The sequence below is a fragment of the Camelus ferus genome, chromosome 13, assembly GCF_009834535.1.
Source record: "Camelus ferus isolate YT-003-E chromosome 13, BCGSAC_Cfer_1.0, whole genome shotgun sequence".
Lineage (NCBI taxonomy): Eukaryota > Metazoa > Chordata > Mammalia > Artiodactyla > Camelidae > Camelus > Camelus ferus.
This window is the reverse complement of record NC_045708.1, coordinates 64,381,961-64,407,085: the sequence shown is the minus strand read 5'-3', so window position 1 is coordinate 64,407,085 and position 25,125 is coordinate 64,381,961. Positions and strand designations below refer to the sequence as shown.

At 37.9% G+C, this 25,125-nt stretch overlaps 1 protein-coding gene across 10 annotated transcripts in view; it reads left to right on the top strand.

The window, feature by feature from the left end:
* The window catches only part of COL24A1 (collagen type XXIV alpha 1 chain), a 337,788-nt gene that overhangs the window by 260,064 nt on the left and 52,599 nt on the right, over positions 1 to 25,125 (top strand). For all 10 annotated transcript variants that reach the window (XR_004325201.1, XM_032494719.1, XM_032494718.1 and 7 more), the window contains 5 exons: positions 1,167 to 1,220; positions 6,881 to 6,934; positions 7,045 to 7,098; positions 12,966 to 13,019; positions 14,172 to 14,279. Coding sequence is in view for 9 of the 10 variants with exons in the window: in XM_032494719.1 (XP_032350610.1) it covers positions 1,167 to 1,220; positions 6,881 to 6,934; positions 7,045 to 7,098; positions 12,966 to 13,019; positions 14,172 to 14,279 (324 nt within the window). In the remaining variant the exon portion in view is untranslated. The remainder of the gene's footprint in view (positions 1 to 1,166; positions 1,221 to 6,880; positions 6,935 to 7,044; positions 7,099 to 12,965; positions 13,020 to 14,171; positions 14,280 to 25,125) is intronic.

Here is a 25,125-nt window from a genome sequence, read left to right as displayed (position 1 = left end):
TACCTCAATTTGAAAAAAAGAGTTCCAAGTTACCCTAAAACTTATAGGAATTTAGGAAAATAATCATTAAGAGATAAAACGATTTTTTTAATTCTTAATCAAATATATTCTAGTCTTGCTAAACCTCTGAGAGACAAAAATGTGGAAATAGTGCAGAAATTTAAAAGTAAATGGAAAACTACGGGCAAATGGAGTATAGTTGTGCTTGTTTTCCCCAGATTCAGGTATGCCAGGATTAGAGAATGTCACTGAAATGTAATAAGTGTGTTAGAAGTCTAACATAACAATGGCTTTATCTAGTAGGCATGGGACAGGTGGGAAAATTATACCAAGAATATTCTAAATAATTAAAGCAGAGTCAGAGATTATTGTCTTCACATTATGTCTAATATTTTTATCCACATAGGAGTAAGTTAAAGTTTATCAATTAATGGCCCATAATAAATTTTATGGTTTTGCTAATAATTTTAACTTGTGTTTCTTTTCAGACAGTAGGTCCTAATATGTGATAATTTTTCAAGTGCATTTTAGAATAGATAATTTGAACAGTTTATCATATCAAAGATTTTATACTAGGAATATTTAGAAATAGTTAAAAGTACAAATTTATTAGATTAGTTTCTACCTTAAGGATTAAAATGAATAAGTGTAATTTTTATTAGGTTAATTTATATCTTAACAATTAAAATTTCACAGATTAAATAATAAACAATAGAATTTCTGATGAATAGTAAAGTAAGATTAGCTTTTAGAAACTTTTAAAAAGATTATTAAATATAATATTTTCTAACTAATGGAATTAAGTGGCTGAATGATCCTGCTTAAATTTTTTCAGTCATTTTTACATTAAGTAAAAATGCAAGTTATTTTGATATATAACATACTTTGCTCATCTGAAAATTCATGTTGTTTAATTGCACTTCATTTCTTCAGTATTTTTTCTAGCAGAATCATTATGAAGTTTCCTTTAAATAATTCAGTGCTTATGATGTTCTTGGTATCACTGAAATTCAATCTTTTGAAATTAGTGGAACTGAAGAAATTATTATCCATTTGGTTTCATATTTTGGAGAAAAAAGTGTTTCACACTGACTACCATCTGTCTGCACTCACAAATACTTAGATCCAGCTGTGAGACTGATTGTTTTTGCCTGTGGTCTCTGTAGGGGCCAAGGGGGGAGCAAGGAGAGAGGGGAGAGCCCGGAGCAGAGGGATATAAGGTAATTACTGCAAATTTTACCCCTTGCTTCGAACTTTGAATAGGGTTCTCTGTGGTTCTGATCAGTTGCCCATGAAAACAGGCATCATTGAGTTAATGTTTTATGTTTTGGATCTGGAAGAAGCCTAGCTCTTTGTTTTTTCTCTCCCTTTGTTCTGAAAGTATCTTCGTCTCCTTCTGTTGCTGTTTCTTTCATATCATTCAGATCTCAGCCAACATGTTACTCTCTCAGAGGCCCTCTCCAACTGCCCTTTCTGTCTGTCACTTTATATCTTACTACTCTGGTCTGTTTACTTCATGACGTTTAATGCTATCTACGTTATCTTACCAACTTTTTATACATTTGGGGTTTGGTTTGTCTGTGTTCTTGCAACAAAATATAAGATCCATGAGAGTAAGACTCTTGTCTTTTCCATCAGTGTATTTCATCATTTTTATTAATATTTGTGTCAAGGATGTTCTGTATTCCTGCCCTATATCTCTTCCTTTTCTGTTTATAATGTCACATGCTAAACAAAATGGTCACTTGCTAACTCTCTCCCTGTAGTTGCTGTCTTGTTCCTTTGCTCACAACATTCTCTGCCTACTCAAAAAATAATGTAATCTTTACTTACATAAATCCTAGCTATCCTTTATAATCTAATTCAGACTCCCTTTTCTCCTGACCCACTCGAACAACAATCTTTCCCTCTTCTGTCGTCCTGTAATATTTACTGTTAACAGAAGTTATTCATCACAGATATTTTAGCATCTACTGTTGCTGATGCTTTAAGTATTTTTAATATGCAGGTATCTTAGCTCCTCAGCTTAAAAGTACACTGTCTTGTTCTGAGCCCTGTACGAATTAGTATACAATATGTACATAAACATAATTCATTTCTAACAGTGAATTGATGGGATATTTGATCCAATATATACCTTTCATTATATAAAATTTTTTTGTCCTTATGTGTAAAATGAAGACTTAGGTAGCCAGATTGAATGGACAAGCTGGTAGGTAGATAATTACCATTTATAAGCTGATTTTCGTAAGCCTGAAATCTGAAAAATCAACTCTCACTTCCTAAAACCCTCTTTGAAGCAAATGTCCAAGGTAGTTCTAAAAGTTTGTGAAATTGATGGGGTGGCCATCTTACATTTTTCCTATTTTCAGAGAACCATTTTTAGAAGATATATCGTATATGTTCTGTCTCCAGTTTATATACCATTTGTTTCTACAGTGCTTCCTAATCCAAGGAATTCAGTAGATTTACTTGAAATCAGCTTTTCTTTAGGTTGAGAAGCAAACCCACTGCTTCCAGCATAATTTGAGAACCTTCTTAAACTTCTTTAGCTTTTTCTGTGCATGATTTCTCCACACATTCTGAGGAAAATCAGGTTCTTGTTAGCATCTTCTTTTGGCCTCTACCAACTAGTCAGTAGCTAAACGAGCATGTCTATTTGCAAACAAACAATTAACTGTTCTATTGGAAGAAGAAAAGAATGTCGTCACCTAGTCAGAAGAAGGAAAACCCTGCCCCTTTCATTCTGGAAAGTCGTATATTCTTCAAAAATCCTTCATGAGAGGAAAGCTTTCCCCTAGGCTCACTATGGAATCGATTTCTCCTCCTTCATTCCATAAATACTCCTGATACAGTTTTCAGTTGTGGATGTTTGATGAACTAGTGTGAGCCATGTTTTCTTTCTGTCTTACTCTATCCTATGTTCTTAGGCTTTAGGAGTCATTTGATCATTCACTGATGGGTTTATTTTAAAAATCCATTTAGTACCAGGCAACCACAGTAATTTTATTGGTTAGACATCTAAGTCATGAAATACCCACACTTATCCCCTGGCACATTTTCCCAACCGTAAGTTTGATTCATCCAGGGGAACCATGTTTTACTTAGAGTTAGAGTGTTCTGTTGTAGCCTTAGGTGATATTTTAAATTGTTTGCTTTTCTATATGGGCACTGTAGATACTATCATTTCACTCTAGAAAACTGATGGTTAGCATTATCACCAAGCTTTTTTTTTTAAATTGTACTAAAATGCACATAATGTGAAATTTACCATTTTATTCATTTTAAAGTCTAAAATTCAGAGACATTTAGTACATTAGCAATATTGTACAACAATCGCACACTACTCAGTTCCAGAACCATTTTGACCACCCAGAAAAGGAAGCTCCATGCCCACTAACCAGTCACTCTATCTCACCCAGCCTCTGGCAGCCACTACTCTGCCTTCTATCTTCTTGATTTATCTATTCTGTACACATCATACAAATAGAATCATTCAATACATAGCCTCTTGTGTCTGGCTTCTTTCACTTAACATAAGTTTTTCAGGGTTCATCCATATTGTAAAATATATCAATACTTCATTCCTTTTATGGCTGAATAATCACAAAGCTTTTAAACTTTTATGTTCACAAATATTCTTACAGTTATGATGAACTCATGTTTGGAGAAAAAAATGGAATGAATAATGAAAACTTTGCTTCCATTTGGCTATGAACAGCTGAAACAGTTGGTTACATTTTGTAATCCTTCTCACCATTTTTTGTTATTTTTTCCTCTGGAAGAAACTGAGAATCATAAAAGTCAAGTGTGTTACTCATTAACGGTAAATATTTATTAGGCGTTATTCTATATGACACATTTTATGTGTTATGTATAATTAAATCTCTGGTCATTTAGCATACATTTTAGAGTCTTCTGTGGGCCAGGAGCCATGAATTTAACAGTAGGCAACCCAAACTCGTTCCTTGATTCCATGGATATCACTCAGAGAGAAAAGAGTGCTTTATCAGTATAAAAACAGATGTAGTTGTCATCCAGTAAACTATACATCATATATGTCAAGATAAATTAATCTGAGGCTTGAGAGAGTCAGAGAACACGGTTTGAATAAGAGCACTATACTGTCAGTATTTACTTTTTAAAGATATGAGCAGAAACACATATACCCAAGATTAAATCAGGCTAAATTTGAGTGCGATGAGCCCTAAAAATACAGTAAATAAATCATGATCTAGCTTCAACTCCTTTTTACTTTGGTTTGGCAAAGGCCATAGAATTCTTTGCATACAGTAGAAGAACTAAATGCTCACTTGGCCTTCCCTCCTTAGCATCAGACATGCAGATTCAAGCAGCTGTTAGGCATCGTCACAGCAACTCAGACACAGCGTGTCTAAACCGGTGTCAGCGTCCTCTCCAAATCTGATCTGCTACTTTTTGTGTCCTTAGTTTGGTGAAGAGTTTCACAAGACATCCAGATGTCCAGTAAATGAATCTTCCCTCTTTCTGTCTCTCTCTGTCTCTCTTGCTCTCTCTCTCTCCCTCTCTCCTCTCCCTCCCTCCTCTCCCTCCCTCCTCTCTTTCCTTTCTCTGCCCTCTCACCTCTCAAACTCAATTGGCTGCTGCTTTGGGCCCCTTAAATATATCTGGAATCTTTCCACTTTGCCCTCCTTTAGTCTTTCATCGTTTTTTGCCTGAGTTATTTTTATATTTTTCTAACTAGACTCCTTATCCCCAGTCATAGCCCTCTCAAATTTATTCTCCACTTAGCATGCTGTGTTAGATGAATCTCCATTTAGCCTCCCACGCTCTTTCTTCTGCAAAACGCTTTCCTTTTACATTACTGCCTGGAGCATGCATCCTTCAGACTTCATCTTGTCATCGCTTCCCATATACAATCCTCTCCAAGCTCCCCTCGGCCATCCAACACATCCCATCACTAAAATAATCAGGAAAAAAAAAATCAATCACTTCCCATAATCTTGCCCACGTAACTTAATAATAATATTTACTACAGTATATTTAATTTTTGCCACTGCAGAAAAATAGTCTGTTAATTTTTATTGGAGTGAAAAGGACCAGAGGAATTATAGTGAAGCTCTTGGAAAACAAGTTTGTTTTGTTGTGAGATTTGTATCCAGACATCACAAAGCCATGAGAGGCAGGTGGCTCTCCTATGATCATTCTAAAAGGATGGTTTCTTAGGTGTATACATCTATCAAAATTCATCAAATTGTACATCTGGAAAAAAATTAAAATTAAAATTAAAACGTCTCTAACTACAGGTAAGAGTAGCGGTGGAGCCACAATAGGCCTCGATGGTTTTGAACTTTGTCATTTATTCAGTTCTTACTGTCTCTTCACTGTTATCCCAGCTTCTCAGCAATCCCTGCTCTCCTGAGCCTGCTGAGTAAGCGACCTCCCGCAGTCATATTTGCTTGAACGCAGCTCCATCTTGACTGACCTGATTCTGTTTCTTGCTGACTCTGCTCATGTGCTGTTGGTAAGGGTCGTGGGTGATAACGGTTTTCTCTTTAGTTATGGCCATGTAGTAAGATTTCCAAATTAGCCTTTCTCTCTTGCAGCTTTCTCTCTCTCACTCCCTTAAACAGGATTCATTTACTTTATCAGGAAGTTGGATCTTAAAACCATAAATACTTGCCTTGCAGAATGCAAACAAGGCTTCAGTTGATCTTTCTGTGGGAATAAATATTGTTAGCCTCAGGTATGTAGGCCTTTCTTCTCCTGGCCCAGAAAAAGGAGATGACCTGATAACTGTCTTTCCGGCGGCATTCGGCGGCATTCTTTCTATAATACACAGGAAGAAAGGAATCTGAAGTGAAGAGAGGACAGTAGGGAAGGGGATAAAAGAGATCACATGTGGAGTGCTTCCTGTGTAACTTACCTGACATGCCCCTGGGTTGTTGCTAGTTTCTGTTCACACACTTGACAAGGGAAATGTGGTAGGTCAGCATCCCTTCTCGGTAGAACTGGGGTGATGGCAGATCGCTGAACGTCACAGTCACTTGATGTCTTGGCATGTATGGTAACGACTCCCAGTCTTCAGACCAGTAAATCTACTCTCTAAATGGCTGTGAACTTGAGTTTGTAAAAATGGAGACCACAAGTACACTTCCACAGTGGGAAAAGGTTGAAAAAAGAAATTTGTTCTCAAACTCTCTATTCATTTATTTACTGTATTAAGTTTCCTGAGCCTGCTGTGACAAATTGCCACAAACCAGGTGGCTTAAAACAGTGGAAATTTATTCTCTCACAGTCCTAGAGGCCAGAAATCCAAAAGCAAGATACCAGTAGGGCGGTGATCTCACTGTAAGCTCTAGGGGAGAATCTGTCCCTGCTCCTTCCAAGCTGCTAGAGGCTGGCACATTACTTCAGGCTGCACCACTCCAATCTCTGCCTTTGTCTTCACATGACCTTCTTTGCTTATATCTGTCTGTCTCTGTGTGTCTCTTACAAGGATACTTGTCAGCAGATTTAGGGCCAACATGGATAATCTAGGATAATCTCCTTCTCAGATCCTGAACTTAATGACATCTGCAAAGATCCTTTTTCCAAGTAAGATCACATTCACAGGTTCTGGGGATTAGGGCATAGACATCTTTTGGCTTCAGTGGGCCATCCTTCAACCCACTATATTAACCTATGTGGAAAAAGTGAAACAGAAGTCTATACCCTTTCTCAGTTATCATAATATCTGATAGCTATTATGTTCAGTACTATTTCCGAGAGAGAATCATAATCTCTATAATATTTAAATTAAATTCTGTAACAATTTGCTACCACTTTAAGTGATAACTACCTTGTTCTCTAAGTCACATGTCTTTATTTACTCTAATAATACAATCTTTTCCATTCATAGGGTCATGTGGGTACACCAGGACCAAGAGGTGCCGCTGGACAACAAGGGCCCCCAGTATGTTTTGAAAGCATGCTTTGTGATTCTGGCATTTAAAAACATTAATGTTAATAGATCTTATTTTGTCTCTGCCTTATATGTGATTTCTGTTTTGGTTCCTATTAAAGGGTGAGCCAGGTGACCAGGGTGAACAAGGACTTAAAGGAGAGAGAGGATCTGAAGTAAGTTGAAATTGCTTTAAAACAATTTGAAATTTATCCCTGGCTTGAGAAAGCAGGGGCACCGGGAGTTGCTGTTCATTGTAACTTAAATGCTCATCCATCCTTTCAGAGCAGGAGTCACCACAGGCCTCTAAACAGGGTACTTGTTAATAATTGCACTAAAACATGATTATTGGTTAATTCATGTGTTTTGACTGCCATTCAAATTTCCCTTTACCAGCAGCCTGCTCTGGCTTTAAGAAAATTGACTAAAGTTGTCCCAAACTAATTGTCCTTCCTTGGGATTTCAAGCAGAACTCCCAACAAGCCTTAAAACCAGCATTGCAGACTAGAAACGTATTTGTCGCCCTTATTTAGTTGCTGCAGTAAGGCAGGGGTGGAAATAGTTTGACTGTACGACAGAGACTCACAGCTGGTTTAAAAGATTTTTTTTTCCATAACACAAATCAATTATTTGTTATTAAGCAAACTAAAAATCTGTGGACTTAACTGAATTTAGCCATTTCTTTCCCTGTACATCGATAGTGCCTCAACCTTCTGTAACAACTGGATTTGTGATTTGTACCATCAGTTCATAGCTGCCCTACTTTTCATGGCATGCTGACTTCATGTGCTATTGATCTAAAATTAAGTTCTTAAGAAAATGTACTGTACTTTAATAATAAATTAGGTGGGAATTGAGAAAAGGTAATGAATTAGAGACCATGTCTCTCCTAATGTGTTAAGCTGTCCTTACCCATACTTGTGTTTCCCATTTGTGTGAGTAACTAACAAAATTGGATTGAACCAGATAATAGATTTTCATTCATGTAGAAGCCATTTTAAACAGTCTTGGCATCTACCTAGTAACTCTGTCAGGATCCTTAATAATTAAGAGCTAATAAATAATAAACTTTAAAAATCCCATAAAGGCAAGCCTGAACAAGAAAAAGTGCAGAGAAAGAATACAGTTGTCTCATTCACTTAGAATTCTGAATACCCAAACTGGAAAAAGTAGTGGAAAAAGCCATGAACCTAGAACACTGCCACTGCCCTCATGTGACTTTCTGATATTTGCATTAAGTGCCTAAAGATGCAAATGCTCTCCCAAGGGTTGATCCTAAAATTTCTAGTATTTTACAATTAGTATTTTCATATTCTCAGTGTTTCCCTTTTCCTTTTTGACATATCTCAGGAAGAAGTTTTTTGGATGTTTCTTAGTATCTGTTAAAATAATATCAGTGAAAATCAAATATTCCTCCTAAGGCAACTGCAGCTCCAGCCTGTATGGTCGACACCCAGGGACTGGAGCTGAAAGGGGCTGAGGAGTCCTGGTTTAAAGCCTGTGTGACCCAGGGGGACTAGTTCTTTTCCCACTTTGGGCAGTGCTGGCACACAGTCCCGGTTAAGCCTCTTAGAATTTCAAATAGCAGTAATTGTTACCAGAATAATCACGGGCTATGTGTTATTCACTAGGGACATTTTGAATGGCCAGGTGGATCCTGTCCAACTGCTGACATCTTGCTTTTGAAAAGCTTTAAATTTGTTTTTTAGATTTGGAAGTGGCCCTTTAAAATCATTTGAACAACCCTCTAATTTTTCAGATGAAGAAGTTTAAGTCCCAGAGAGATTATGAGCTACCTAAGATCACAAAACTAGTTAGCAAGACAACCAACACTAGAAACTTTATTTCCTGACACCCATTATTATACAGCAGCTTTCTGTTACTTTAAAATCTCTTATAAATTAAGCAAAATATGATTACTTTTACTTAACCAATTAATTCATTTATTGGTCTTTCAGACCTGAAACTGTGGACAACTATAAAGAAAAATTTGGAGCAGGTCAAGTCAAAGCCAGTTGCAAACCACCACATTTTTTAAGACTTTTATATTGCAAATGCAGTGAACTATCCCATAATGGCTTTCAAATACCGAGACTCAAGCCAAAATCTTATTTTCCTCCCAAAACAAAATTCCAGATTTTAGTGAACTGAAATTTTTTGGTTAAAAAAAGAGAGAGAGAGAAAGAGAGTATGATTCTTGCTTAACTCTCTAAATCTATGTCTGCATTTTTAAAATTTTTTTTTAATTTTAAAATTTTTATTATTTAAATTGGAGGTACTGGGGTTTGAACCCAGGACCTCATGCATGCTAAGCACACACTATACCACTGAGCTGTACCCCCACCCTTATGTTTGCATTTTAAAGCTACCCTCTCTAACAAAGTTAGAACTAGCAGAGGGTTGAGATGACTGTCCTTCAGCTTCATTTAAATAAAAGTCAAACAAAGGAGTGTTTGGACTATAAGGGCACCTTTAAAAATTTCTGTTATCAAGAGAATTACATTATTTTCTCTTGTAATCTATGAAGTAGTAGAATCCCAATGAATGGAAAGCTGTTTAAACGGATCTGATTTCATGGAGGCTACTCTGTTTTTCAAAGCCAGGCAGACAAAAGAAAAAGCACAAATTTTCCACATCCTCTGAAGACTACATATGAAATTCATTCACCTTTCCTATTATGAGAATAGAAAAATCTGCTTCTTGATTTATGAGGTACTTATATTTAAATAAAGTGATATGAGTAAGTTAAGTTTGAAAAGAGCAGAGAATCCTTCTAGCTTTATTATATTTGAATTCTGGGCTTTGGTGGTAGGATAATTTTTTTTTTCCTTACTCAATTAATCATCTCCTAACACCTTATATGACAACATATGTTCTTTGTCTTTGGCCCAATCTTAAATTTCCTACTGAACAGACCTCCTCTGTGTAAGATTAGTATTGTTTGGCTCATAATTTAGTTATAAGACTATCCAGCAATTCTAAATTCGAGGGTATTTTTTTAATGCTCAAATTCAAAAAAGTACCAGTGTTCTACACTTTGTTGATCTCGATGCATTTAAGACCTGCCTTGTGTGTCTGTTGTTTCTCCAACTGGCCTACTTCCTTTTAGTTATGGCGACAATAATTAGAATAAGGAAATCTTTCCTGAATTAAACACCTTAGTAGAGACTATTTTATTATTCGTTATACTCAATTTTTGTGTCCAGTAGATGGATTTTGCCACAAGTGACCATTACAAGCAAGAAAGTAAACTTTAAAAATAATTTTCATAATCATAATTTTCTCTTAGTGTTTTTCTATTGGGAGCTGCTTCCTAATGCCCATCCAGTTAGTGGTAACGTTCTAGTTTTCATGTTGTTGGACCCATATGTATAGATTTTAGAGCACAGTATATAACTGTTCTGAAATAACCCCCAACATAATAGTCACCCCGAAATGTAATCGATTTGTGATACGTGAATCTCTTTCTTTTTATTTTATTATTTGAATGTTTGGAATAAAATACTCACATACATGTGTAGCATATCTTGAACCGTAAGCCATAAACTCAGGTATACAGAAAGTATAACTTTATATTCCTTGTAATGGAACGTGACTTCTGTCCTGAATGCCTGTCCTGCCTGGTGGTAGAAACCTAACTGATGGAAATCTAGACAATTGGCTGCCTTTAACTCCATCCACTCAAATATCCTGCATTTGATTTAGAGTTTTCCCTATTCATTCTCTTTTCAAGTTTGCAGTTACATTCTGAGTGTCAGTGGTAGGGGAGGGGAATAGGAAGTGACGTTGGTCTTCAGCCAGCATCCACTAAAATGCACATCGTCCTTTTTGGCCCCCTTCTGCCATTATCCCACCAAGTTGGCATCTACCTTGGCCCTCCTGGCAGAAGATCTCTGAGCCATGCTGGCTCGTACAGCTCTTTTCTCAACTCAGGTGCAAGGTTTCCTCAGATGGGGCTCTAAGGGCCGTAGGCTACTGTTCTTGGCCACATGGACATAGGAGTCTGCTGCTTCCCACACTGTGCTGGGTGCTTGGAGGACTCAGACTTTCTCAACCCACTGGCCTAAATATTTCATGCAGAAATTTCTACTCTGTTGCTGACACTCAGTGCAACTTAGGACATCTCAATGGGGCCTTTACTCTCCCTAGCCATCATTTCTGTGCCCAAATCCCCAAACTTACGTGGTATTATTGTTTCTACCCACCCCAGGACTTGAGGGCAGAGTCGTGTCAAGGTCTCTTCTCAGAGACCCCCATCAGTGTCTTTACAGCTTTGCTTTTTTCTTACCTTTCTCCAGCATGAAGATTTTTATATCCCCTTAGGTAGGAAAAACTGTCTTTTACATTATTATAATTCTTCTAAATATGGTCTTTGTGGCATAAATTTCATGACTTGAATCCTTTATTAACTTGGTTTCTGATACTCAAAGATAGACTTTTAATATTTTGACATCAGGCTTTTGTATTTAAAAAAATACATTATTTTCAAACTATTACCCCACCATGAGTTTCAGAGGACTATTTTGAAATTCATAAGCTAAGAAAAAGTCTAGTTTGAAAATCAAAAGTCTAAAACAGATCTATCACTTTGCATAAAGAGAAATACTTGTGAAGGAAAAAATAGTGGTTAACATATTTAAATATTGTCATGATTCATATACCTTTTTGTATATATATATCTTTTATTGACGTATAGTCAGTTTACAATGTTGTGTCAATTTTCTGGTGTACAGAATAATGCTTCAGTCTTACATGAACATACATATATATTGTTTAGTTAGTGCTATTCAAGATAACTGAAATCAGACTTTTTCAATATTTAAAATAGTCTTTTTTTGACTTTTTCACTTCTTTATTGTGTTCTAAAAGATGTATTTTATTATAGGGATCATATGCTCCAGAAATTATATTTACTTCAACTAAAGCTAGTTTACCAATTATCCCATTTTCTGGTTTTCTTCCCTTTGGAAGACTTTACACTAGTAACTTTTTAAAGCAAGTAAAACAGTTTTTGAACTTGGAGGTAGAACCCTTGATCCATGTATCTCCCCATCATCAAATTCTAACAAAACCGGATTTTTAGCTCTTTCAGAAAATACCCTTTTCCTTAGTGGCTACATATGCTATTTCTTCTTAAAATGTTTGAGCTCATTTTCAGAAGATGCAGCATCTTCTGAAATTGTCTATTTTGTTATTGTTGTCAAGTTGAAGCTTTGGCACAATTACCTTCAAATTTGAGTAGCATGTGTAACATCCCATTTGGGTGGAATTATCCTGTTCCTGAGACTTTTTGATGACTTTTGAGAAATGTGTCTCGTAATGGCAGTGTGCTTCTTTTTCTCATTTGTGAACTAGGTCACTCTTTTCCACATTTTTCTTCTTAAAATAATTTTAGGATATCATCAGAACAATGGCATGATTTGCAAGGGCAGACGTCTAACTATCCTGGCAGGCCAGTTCCTGCTAGATCAGTTATGATTTAGAACATCTCACACATGGAAAAATAAACAATTCTGTGGGAAATAAATATCTTTTCTTTGATTCACAGTATGTTCTTTTCTGTGTTCCAGATAAGCACATTGTAGGTTATTGGTTAATGTCCCTCACTGTATTGTAAGTGCCTTGTGAACAGGAGCATTTCCAGCACATAACAGAATCCCTGATATGTAATAGTTAACAAATTAAGTTAATAATTTACTGAATTAATTAAGTATTTAATGAGTTTCAAAGGGGAGGCAAAGGCCCTGCCTGGAAGCAGGGACTTTTACTAAATAATCTATTCAGTTCCCTTTTAGAACCGTATTTTAAATTCTTGAATCATAGAATTTGGAGCCAAGTGGAAATTCATGGATTATCTCATCAAATTCCCTCATTTCCAGAGGCAGAAAATGTCTCCCAGGAGAGCTGAACGACAGTCCCAGTGAGAAAGCCCTAGTTAGTGGCAGTATTTGCTGGAACGTCCGGGGCTCGGGGCTCGTTTTCTGTGCCTTCTGTTTAGCTGAGTTTATTATACTCAGTTGACAACTGTGCTTCTCATTTTTAGGGTCCTAAGGGGAAAAAAGGAGCTCCTGGTATTTCTGGGAAACCTGGCATTCCTGTAAGTAAAACAGGCCTTTTTCATCTTTATCGTCTTTCTAGATAGAGTTGGCAACTTCAGCGAGCAAAAAGTTTGGGGCCAATTATGACAAGTGTTGGATAAATCAGATTTGTTTTCAAAACAATGTTTAAACTCATGCTGGAACACAGAGGAGACAAAATATGACCGTCAGCTCAAAACCCAAGCTTGCCGTGGAAACGGAAGTCCGTGCAATTGAAGGCTGCTATTTTCCGGTGTCTGGGGCCCTCTCTGTGGACTCGCGCTACTACTCTCTGAGAGTGAACCTCTAAAACGTAGGGAACTTGGAGTCATGACTAAATGGTGACAAAGGTCAGAGATTTTCAAGCACGATTAAAAAAAACCTGAGCCGGATTTTAATTGAAGAACCCGGCCTCTCATGTTCCTGGCAAATGGAACAGAAAATCTTAGGGGAAAAAGAACTTGTAAATCCTTTCATCACAGAACAAAGATTAATTTTACCTTAGCCATCAGTTTCCTCTCTGGCCAGGCAAACATGTGTTGACTAGCTTATTAGCAAAGACTTCCTGCTCGTCTCCCCTAGCCAAGGGCCTGCTTTGGGTAGCCTGTGTTGGTTCAGAAAAAGTGGAGAAAAATGAGCATAAATTATAAGCACATTCAGAGCAGCAATTCCTACAGGTTAAATCTAGTTGCCCAAGAGTAGAAACAAAATGTTAAGACTTTTACTCAGTCATATAATTATCTAATTCAAAGTGGCAACCAAAAGAGCTGTAATTTGTTTCTGGGGAAAATAATATAACAGGAAGTTTTGGAGATGGTGAATGACAGCCTGTATCCTAACCTGACAGGTGCATATGGCTCATCTTTCCTCCACAGCTGGATGAAGCATGGGCTGGCACAAGGAGAAATACCAGAAAATGACACTAAAGCTGAAAAGGTTACGCAGCAAATTGTTGATTAGCTTGGCATTGTTGCATAGGGAACTTTTAAGGACAGTTACCTGATCTCTTGAATCCAAATAGAAAATTATTAAGGAATCCAAGAAACAGGAAAATTTATCCCGGGACAGGATATTAAAAATGTAATCCCCTTCCCCAATAAGTATAGAGGTATTTGTCATTTAAACTGCTGTACAGCATCTCTCTGTAATCCAAGTAATTTCTAATCACCAAGGGACTTCCAGGCCTACCTGGGCCGAAAGGCACGCAAGGATACCATGGAGCAGAGGGCACTGCAGGAAACCCTGGAAAAGCTGGGCCACCAGGGGAACGAGGACTTCCTGTGAGTAGATTGACTATCTCTTTGCTCTTTATTTCTGATGCATACGTGTCTCCTTGCTAAGACCACTGATACTTTGGCCTGACTTTCTTAGCTTTGACGTTGGCTCAGATTAAGCCAATCATTTCTTTAATAGTTAATTTGAAATTGTGTTTATGATTTCCAGGGACTGTCAATGAGTACATTCTGTTGGATGTTTTATATCTAATAACCCATATTATTCAACATTTATATCATTTTTACACATATAAATGCTTGTAAATAAGAACCATAAAGAGGTAAAATTTTAGGAGCTACACAACCTGTGTTTTGAGTTCATCAAATGTCTTAAGCCACCTTTGGAACATGTAAGGCTTGGTGGTAACTCAAGGTAGGTGCTGCCAAATTCATTTTCCCTTTGCTTTTGCAGACTCACTATTCTGCAAAGACTGAGTGAACACTTTCTCTGTGTGCATCTAGTGGTGATGCAGTGATGTTGATTCTTATTTTATGCAATTTTCCACCTTACTTATTTGATCAGAAATTTAAAATCATATTGTTTTCTTTATTTAGCGATTTCTCCTCTTTCCTCCCCTAAAGTCATCATAATCTAGATTTTTTTTATTATCCCTTGTGTTTCCAGTTGAAATACTAGAATAATTAACTGCATAGTTCAGTAATCCAGTAAACCCAGTAAAATGTATCCTTTCACATTTCCACTATTTGGATATAGTTATCTATTGACCTGTTTTTCTTTTCCTAAATAAATCAATCCTAGTTGTTTACTCACATGTAGCATGGAGTCGCACCTAACCCCAAGCACAAATTAATATTCTTCTTTCACTGTAATGAGTTATCGCATCTGTTTAAAAAAGAAATCTGTTGGATTATGAGCCAGCCAATTTAGTTATTTTAGAAGTAAGTACCTAGCTGGATTTTATCTGGAAGGGTGAATATTTTTAAGGAGTATTAGCGTGGTTTCTGTTTGTTTTGGAGGCAATATGTCTGAACATCAGAGCATCAGGTTAAGTCCTAGAAAACTTTTGACGGCCAAGCTGATGTTTTTAATTAAAGTAAATATTTTATAGACTTCTGCCATTAACAACCGTCTGGTTATGAGGACCTCCATTTCATACCTCAGTCTTCAAGGGAGCTCATGCCCTGGCTATGCTGCCTTCTAGGCTCACCATGTAATAGTCTTAAAATGAGGTTGTGGAGTTTTAAAAATACAACAGTAAAACACTTTGAATTGGCCTGAAAGTGTATTTTTGCAGATTGTATTACTGGGAAGTGTTCTAGTGAATCTTACCTTATTGCTTTGAATAAAATTTTTAGAGTTGAAACAAAGAAAACCACATTTCAAAATATGTCATATTTCTTGCTGTGAACACAAGTTTAATCATGGAAGTGGTATGTAGGTGGCTGTGCCCAGTAGTTTAAAGGCTAAAAACTGAATTGTAAATACTAGTAATAGCAAATAGATTTATTTAATTACTAGGAAGAGGAACTCATTTGTTCTCTGGCTAAAATACCATATGTAAATAAAATAATAATCCAGGTACTTATACCAGATAGGAATACTACAAATCAGGGTCCCACATATGTATGTTTACTAAGAATTTCAGACATTCCACATGGAAGATATTCATCAGACATTGGTGACAGGTCACAGCCATCCATTACTTGTCACTTAATATTTTATGGTGGCAAACAACTTCTTTTTGGTAATGTGTCTGATACCCGAAGGTCTCCCTAGAAAGGATTAAAAATTGAAAAATGGAATGAAAACATGGATTTTGACTACAAAAATATGAACCGTTTCCTCTTGCGTTAGGAAAAACTATGTGGCAAGTGATTGTTATCTGCTGCTAGTTTCTAGACAGAAAATAGACATTTTCTAACAATTCTGCATCCTTCTTCAATAATGAGGACAGTAAGATAATGGCTAAGAGAAAGCCAAAACAGAAAAGAATCCATGCAAATAAGATACTGATTTCATTTTAACTCTACTTGTTTAACGGGTACGGAGCTTCAGTTTGCGAACATGGAGATGGATTATGGTGATGGTTGCACAACAATATAAATGTACTTAATGTCACTGAATTATACATCTAAAAATGGTTAAAATGGTTAATTTATGTTATATATATTTTAACACAGTAAAAAAAAAAAAAATTTACAGGCTAGCCAGTAAATGGGTTATAGCAGCATGCCCAAATGTGGTATAGACTGACTCTGAAGTCCAGAGAGGTTCACCACGCATTGTACCCCTTTTATTGTGATGAGCAATGAATGCAAAGTGCAACCACCTGTCTCCGTTTTAGAGGAGATACCCTGATAACACCCCCAGGCCCTCACTGCCAGGAACCTCTTCCACTGAGCAGTCCCGTGGACCTTTTCATCCTGTCCTCTGGCATATCTTTAGGGTGCTTGTTCTTTTCTGCTCTCCAGGTCTGGTTAGCATAATGTCCTCAGTTTAATGGACCTGCATGATATTTTGTGAGATATCAAGACTATAAAGTTATCCCTCTGGTCTGTTTTATGCCAGAGAGGAGAACTGAGCTGACACATCACTGAGATGAGGCACTGAAGGGATGCAGCTCTCTGCTGTGTGTAAGCAAGCAGGTTTCTTCTGATGATCTTTACTGATAGGAATATTGGTAGGAAGTATTTTTACAAGGTCAGTAACTGCTGTTGCTAATGGCAATACTGTTTAGTAAAGACACCATATCAGAAACTGCAGCTGTGGTTGGCATCCACACACAATTAAGTTTGTAAGTTGAAGTCTTGGACATAATTCCAAGACTTATCTGGTGTTTGCAGCAGCCAAATAGGTGAGTAAAATGGGTATGGGGTATGGTAAGATCACTGCTCCTGCATCTTTGAGGTCTTTGTGGCAGCAGTGTATACAATTTTCCACAGGGATGTGGTTTACTATGCAGTTTTCTGCTGGAATGTGGTATTACCTTAGGTTTAGTGTTCCCAGGGAGGGGGCAAGAAGGGACAGCTTTAGGAGCTTCTGTGTGTCTCTTCCCTTCCTACCATAATAGCCTTTTACTTTATGAGTTAGGAATTTTCACTCTTCTGTGATTGGAGAAAGAAATACAGAAACAGAAAACTGGCTTCACAGTCTTGCTGGATCCACTTGGAAAAGAAAGTGGGGCCAAAACTCCATTTATCTCTTGACCTTCATAAACTTTCACTCTGACCAGAGTGCCATGATGATACTTTAGATTTCCAGGGCTTATCATCGGTTCAAGTCCAATATCTGACAGCTCCCAGAAAGGCTGAGAGTTTCTCTTTCCCCATTGTTCAGTCACCTGGTAATGACCTCAAGTCCCTCCGAAGAAGGCTTGAGGCAGGGTCACTGTGTACACCTGTGACCGCGTTGCAGGATTCTTTCTCAAAGAGAACCTGCCTTCCCTTCAGTCAAGGGATTCTGGTCCAGGAACTGACCTGAGTCTGGGAATTGGGTGGGAGGCCATGAATCCCAAGCACAGTGACTTGAATTAGGACTGTGCTCATCCGACCTAGAATTTTTCTACCTACGTATCAATATGTTGATATATGGTATATTTAATTTCTATGGATCTTTGGTCGACTAACCACCACCACAGATCTCTGCAGGTCAAAACACCTGATTCTACTCCATCCCGTGGCTTATTGTGATCATTGTTTCTACCTTTTCTCTGATAGTAAAGCACTATTACCTAGATTCTTCTACTCAGAGGGTCCAGTATTCTTGTTTAAATAAAGGAGCCTTATTCTTATGATATTTCTTTTTTTTTTTCATTTTTCAGTTTTATTAGGTAGAATTGTTACAATTTGACTGCACATATACAATGTATTGCATGTGAACACATATACACAATATACTGCACACATTTTTTAAATTTACATATATATACTTCACGCTGTGCATCTATACTCCTCTTGAGGTCTCTGAATATCTTCACCATCATTACTTTAAACTCTTTCTCAGATAAATTGCCTATCTCCTCATCACTTACTTCTTCTGGGATTTTATCTTGTGCCTTGGCCTGGGAAATATTCCTCTGTTACTTCATATTGTTTATCTTTCTATTTTTATTTTTAGGTAGCTTAGTTACATTCCTCGACCTTGGCGAGGTGGACCTCTGTGGGAGATGTTCTATGAATCCCAGCAGTACACTCCTCTCTTGTCACCCTAGGGCCAGGGTCCAGCCAGTCCTGATGTAGAGTCTGGCCTGTGTGTGTGGGCTCCTTCCACAGGCTGTGGGATTGTTGTTTTCTTCCCTCTGGTACCTGCCCCTGGTGGATGAGGCTGGACTGGAGGCTGATGCTGGTTTTCTGGCAGGAGGAGCCGTTATCTGCTGACTGCTGGGTGAAGCTTGGTCCTGGACCTCTGGTGGGTAGGGCTGTGTCTAGAGGCCACTGTGGCTTAGGAAGTCTGCTGATGGGTGGGGCTGTGTTCCTGTGTTCCCACCCGGTATGTTGTTTGGCCTGAGGCTTCCCTACAGGCTGTTGGATGGGGCTAATTATTGGTTCTAATGATCCAATCAAGATGGCAGCCTCCAGGAAAGCTCACGTAGATGAACACTCCCGGAATGCAAGCTTTTAGTCCTACCACTGCCCTCTTGACCCGAAGTATAGTGTTTTAGCCTCATTGACTGTAGGCTACAGTTGAGTCAAGGCTTCAAATTGCCAGTCTATCAGACTGTTAATGGTGCTCCCAGGTGCTTGAGCAGGGGGGCTACCTCGACAAGCAAGGAAAACTAAGAAGGACTGGAGGTTCAGAGTTCTTAGTCTTGGCTGTGTCTGCTCGAATATGCCCATCCCTTGTCTTGGAGTTCCCCTCCTTTTCTTCATGCCCTTGTACATGAGAGATCTGGCTAGTCGAAGGTGTATTCGTATGCAAGTTCTACAGACCTTAAGGTGGATTGGGTCCTCGGCCATGTCTGCCTTGTGACTGCAGGAGGTGAAGGACTCCTTCAAGCTGCCACAGAGATTTTTTAACTGTCCATTGTATTGTTTTGGTTTTTTGGGGGAGGGTTATAAATTAGGTTTACTTATTTATTTATTTTTAATGGAGGTAAGGGGACTGAACCCAGGACCCTGTGTATGCTAAGCATGCACTCTACCTCTGAGCTATGCCCTCCCTCCCCATTGTGTTCTGAGTTGAGCATGCAAGACTTTCAGTTTGTCCCTTTCTCTGTGTATTCTCTCTAGATCATTCCTCTGATCATGCAGTCTTTGTAGTCACCACAGTGAATACATGCCAAGGCCACATACTCTTCTAACACTGTGCTCTCCAGCAGCACTTAAATCTAGTGACTTGACCAGTGCTAATTTGAATAATCATGATGCCACTGCATACCACAGATAACTAGTGTCCCACAACAAGGAATTATCGGAGCTTTCCTTGATTATGAGCAAACCAATCTTAGAATCCCATTTTGGGGGTCAGTTTCCTGGATTCACTCTTACTACTGATTATGTATCAGAATCTACCTAAAAACAAATAGCACACTCAAATGGGGCATTTGAGGAGGGTGTAATAAAGGGACCACTTACAAAGATGCAGGCAGAACTAAGGAAAACCAAAGAGAGATGCTGAAGCACCCAGGGGATGGCAGCAATGGGGAGCCATTACAACACATAGGCCTGAAGGAGGCACAGGGAAGGGAACAGTGAACAAATTATAGACAAAGTGGTTATTTTTATAGGAGGGAGCCATTTAGCAGGAGTTGAGACCTTCAGTAGCAGAATTCTGGCAATCCACTGCAACTCAGCAAAGGGAGACTCAGGGGAACAAATACTTCAGTCTCCTTCTCCTGTCTTCCAATCCCCCAACAGTACAGCCCATCAGCCAAACTCAACTCAATGCGTTGTAGTGCCCATTACTAAAAAAGCAGACACTGAAGAATGCCCACATTTTATGAACATGGTTATGAAATTCAAGTGGAGGTGTTAAGTAAGCAATTAGATATTCTGGGCTAGAGCTCAAAGAAGAAGTCAACTATAAATCTGAAAGTATCAACATAAAAAATGTACTATTCTGAGTCCCATTAGGAAGTAGATGGAATACTTAAGTGGAATTTTGAAGAGACTATTTACAGAAATGTAGACAGGATTAAGTCAGCCAATAAATGATGTTGGGAAAACCCAGACACTATCAACAATAGGAAGCAGTTACTTCCCTTAAACCTGAAAGGAAGAAGGACAGAAATGTCAGGTTGAGAGCTTGGGACCTGGAGCTGTTGGAAAAAGAGCATCTTACAGGAGCTATAGGTGAAAGTAATGAAGCCACTGACAGAATGCCAAAGCTGGGAGGAAATAGAAATAAATGTATTACCTCTCTTTCCTCCTACCTTTCAGTATCCTAGTGGTGCATCCCACTGGCTGACTACAACCAGAAGTCAGAGGACAAGAGAACCCAGGTGATGCAGTCCATGAGGGTCAGATTCCTGGGACAAACAGCAACATAGAGAAGGGGTAGTATATGGATATAGGGAGCAAATGGAGAAAAATAAGCACAAGTATTAGGTAAACAATGGAAAGAAGGTCTAGAACCAAGTGGTGAGGAATTCTGTCATGTAGAAGTCAGGTAAAGGAGGAAGAGGAAACTACAAAGGAGTCTGAGATGGAATGATCATAATAAATAGGAGAAAAACATGTACTGTCATGGAAACCTAAGAATATTTCAAGGAGAAGGTCATCAACTGTATCTAGTAATCCTGAGAGAGTTTGTTGGACATTCTATTTTGTTTATTCTGTTGTGTTGTTTTGTCTTGGGGTTTTTTTTTTGACTACTTGGTATCTTAACACCATTTTTATGTTTAGAAGTTTTTGTTTCCTCTCTTTTTTGAGTCTTGGTGGGAAGCCACCTTCTACTACAGAAGTCAAAACTTCCAGACTCTTACCTTCCAGTCCCTCCTTGAAACAAGGGTGTAGGCCCATGACCCAGGCCTAGCCAATCACTTCTATTCACCTACACCTTCAGTTGGGGGGTTAGTAATACTCAGCAGCAGGGATAATGGAGGTTCTGTTCTGGTGGCAGTGGCAACAGCATCAGCAGCACTCAGTTCCTGGGAAGACTGCTGTCAACGTCCAGCAGCTAGGGTGGTGCGAGCCACAGTGTCCAAATTCTGGCTGCCTAGCTGTCCTTTAATTCTACCATTTCCCAAACCTGGTTTCCTAGGTTTATCTGTGATTATAAGAACTACTAAATGTCTTTTCAGTAACTTTTTTGCTTAATTGGTTTCTGGTGTCTGCAAATAAGGACCGTAATACAGAAATCTAGTAAGATAAAATTATAACCACTGCATTTTAGTATATGGAAGTCATTGGTAACTTCAGCAAATATCCATTTTACTTGATTAGTAGAGTCAGAAACAGCACTGGAGTGCTTGAGGAGTCAGTGGACAGTGAGGATATCAAGACATTCAGACAATTCAATGGAGAAATTCAGCTCTGAAGAAGGTAGGGCAATAATTAGACAATTAACTGAGATTAAGGTATAAAGTTATTTTTTTTCTAATTTTTAATTTTATTTTATTGAGTTATAATCAGTTTACAATGTTGTGTCATTTCCAGGGTAGAGCACAATTTTTCAGTTATACATGAACATACATACATTCATTGTCACATTCTTTTTCACCGTGAGCTACCACAAGATATTGTATATATTTCCCTGTGCTATACAGTATAAACTTGTTTATCTATTCTATATATACCTGTCAGTATCTACAGATTTCGAACCCCTAGTCAGTCCCTTCCCACAGCACTTCCCCCAGCAACCACAAGTGTGTATTCTATGTCTATGAGTCTGTTTCTGTTTTATATTTAAGTTTATTTGTCATCTTCTTTTTTTAGATTCCACATATGAGTGATCTCATATGGTATTTTTCTTTCTCTTTCTGGCTTACTTCTCTTAGAATGACATTCTCTTGGGACATCCATGTTGCTGCAAATGGCATTATGTTGTCATTTTTTTAATAGCTGAATAGTATTTCATTGTATAAATATACCACAACTTCTTTATCCAGTCACCTGTCAATGGACATTTAGGCTGTTTCCATGTCTTGGCTATTGTAAATAGTGCTGCTATGAACCTTAGGGTGCAGGTGTCATCCTGAAGTAGGGTTCCTTCTGGATATAAGCCCAGGAGTGGGATTCGTGGGTCATACGGTAAGTCTATTCCTAGTCTTTTGAGGAATCTCCATACTGTTTTCCACAATGGCTGCACTAAACTGCATTCCCACCAGCAGTGTAGGAGGGTTCCCTTTTCTCCACAGCATCTCCAGTATTTATCATTTGTGGATAGTATAAAGTTATTTTTAATTGAGAGAACCTTGATCATATTTAAATGCTATAAGGACCTGGTAGAGATGGAGACTGAAGATTTAATCAAGGGAAAGGAGAATCTGAGTATGAATTGGTCAGACAATAAGACATGAATATTTTGGCTCCACTTACTAAGTTATTCTACTTCTAATTGGGAGTCATTAAAAAATAAAAAAAAAACAGATTCTGAGCCACATAGCCCTCTGTATATGACTAGTATGAAAAGCTTACTGAATTTTATGGTAAAAAATTGAAATGAATTACAATAATGTTGAATACTGCTACAGTATACCTTCCAGGGCCATGAAGTTGAGTGTCATCTGGTATTTCCATTAGTAAGCAATTAGGTATCAGATCATAACTCATCATCTTCTACTTTTTAACATTTTCAAAGACTGTTAGAAAAATTTACATGCATACTTAGAATATCAGGATGTCATGAGTATTGAAGCATTTTGTAATCATTGAAATAAAAACAAAATAACTTTCCCTTGAGGAATCCCCTTTTAACCCCAAGGTTTACACATGCTCTTGGTATTTATGAATGTGCAGATATTTCCTACAAATGTCTCTGCTCTCTGTAGAATATTTTATATGAAATTAGAATGTACAGTGCTTTATAAGGAACTAGTCTGTTCAATGAAATTAGGTTCAGTAGAAAAGTGATTTCTAAGATAATTATTTCTGAAAACTACTATGGTAATAGAAAAACTACTTAAGAGAAAGTAATATAGTTTATAAACGCTAACAAATTCCCTGGAATATTTTCAACAAAGGATAAGGACATCTTTCCACTGGTGGTTTTTTTTTTTTAAATCATGGCACCATGGTGTTTCTTGGCTTACTTTTAAAGACTGATGGATTTTTCCACTGAGAAAAATATTTATCCTGGGATTTCTAGCATTATGCAACCGCCTGATTTTCCTAAACAATGTTCTTTCTTTCTTTCTTTCTTTCTTTTTTTTTTTTTTTTTTTTTTTTTGATGTGGCCAAGAAGTTAAAGAATTCCTGGCATATTCACTCTGCAGTTTCAATGTTTTTTCAAGGTCATGTGACTATAACTGAAGGATAGTACTGGGGAGACTCACAGTTGACTCTTTGAATTTCCTTTTGTCCAAATGAGTGTTTTGAGACTAGTCAACTTAGCACATCTGTAGTAAATGAGTCTACCATGCTGTTTTCATTGAGTTGGACTTCTGTATAAGCATAGTGCCACAGTCATCTATGACAAAGGAAAACAGTTTTTCCCTGCAAAGTTCATAAATCCATTTGTCATCAAAATGAAGGCTTACCAGTCTTTATTCTTCATTGCTGCAACTAATGAAATTGGTTATTGGAAAAGAGGGAAAGAAACAAAACTAACAACATGACTTAGGACAAATCAAGGCCTTTCAGTCTTGACTTTGCACTTTGTCAGGTGAACACAGGCTTAAGTGTCAACTAAAATGAGATGCTTGTCCTAGAAGAACATTGAAAGTTTTGCTTTCCCACTCGGGGACTGTGTCCAGTAAAAGAAGGAAGAATACACTTCCTCAGCCCACTCATAATCCAAGCATAGATTAGCAGGACCAGCATGGAAGCCTCTGCTAGGAACACCAGCAGCCTTGGCACCCCTTTGGGCTGTGTGTTCTCTAGTCTGTGAGCTGGTCACCCTGTTTCTAAGAAGATGTATTTCTTTTTCTTACAATATTTTGGAGAAAGAAACACACTGGCATTGGCCAAATCTACATTCAGCAAATCCTGTCAACTCTTGATTACTGAGGTTGATAATCCAGTTATGGCTTATCCTGATTGCTACTTTCCCTCTCTTCTCCACCCTGCTGCTTGTTTTGGCCCATTTATTGCTCATTAGGAACTCTTCCAGAGCAGAGAAAACTCAGCCTGTTTGCTTATAAGCAACAAAATGAAAGATTTGCTAAAGGATGTAACTTTACTAGTTGACTCTTCAGTGACTCCAAATCCCATAAAGTTCATACTCTTTGTGAACTGTTGTTCCTTTATGATCTGGCCTCTGTTTACATTTCCAGTCTTACATTCTACCTCTCTCCTCATGTGTGCTGGGCATTTTAGTCCAACAATCACTGAACAATTACTGAATACTTACTACAGGCCAGGCACTATTTCAGGTGCTGAATATAAATGAACTTCTTTAATTCTCACCAAAACCCCATGAAGTAGGTATAGCTGTTACCTTCACTTTATAGAACAGGAAACTAAGACTCAGACTACATAACGTACCCAAGGTCACACAGGCAACACATAATAGACTCAGAATTCAAAATAAACCATCTAGATTCAGAGCCTATGTTCTTAACCACTATGTTACACTTTTTCAAGTATGTCAAGTAATTTCTTAGACATTGCCCCAAATTCTGTGTATTTCCCTCTGTTTCATGCCTTGTACATGTAATCTGTTCCCTCTGCTTGGGAAACTCTTCCATTTTTCCCTCTAACTTTAGGATGAACAATTTCTTGATCTTTCAGGACTTACTTAACCGTTACTTCCTTCAGGCGCTTTCCTTGGACTCTTCAAAGTTAAGCATGC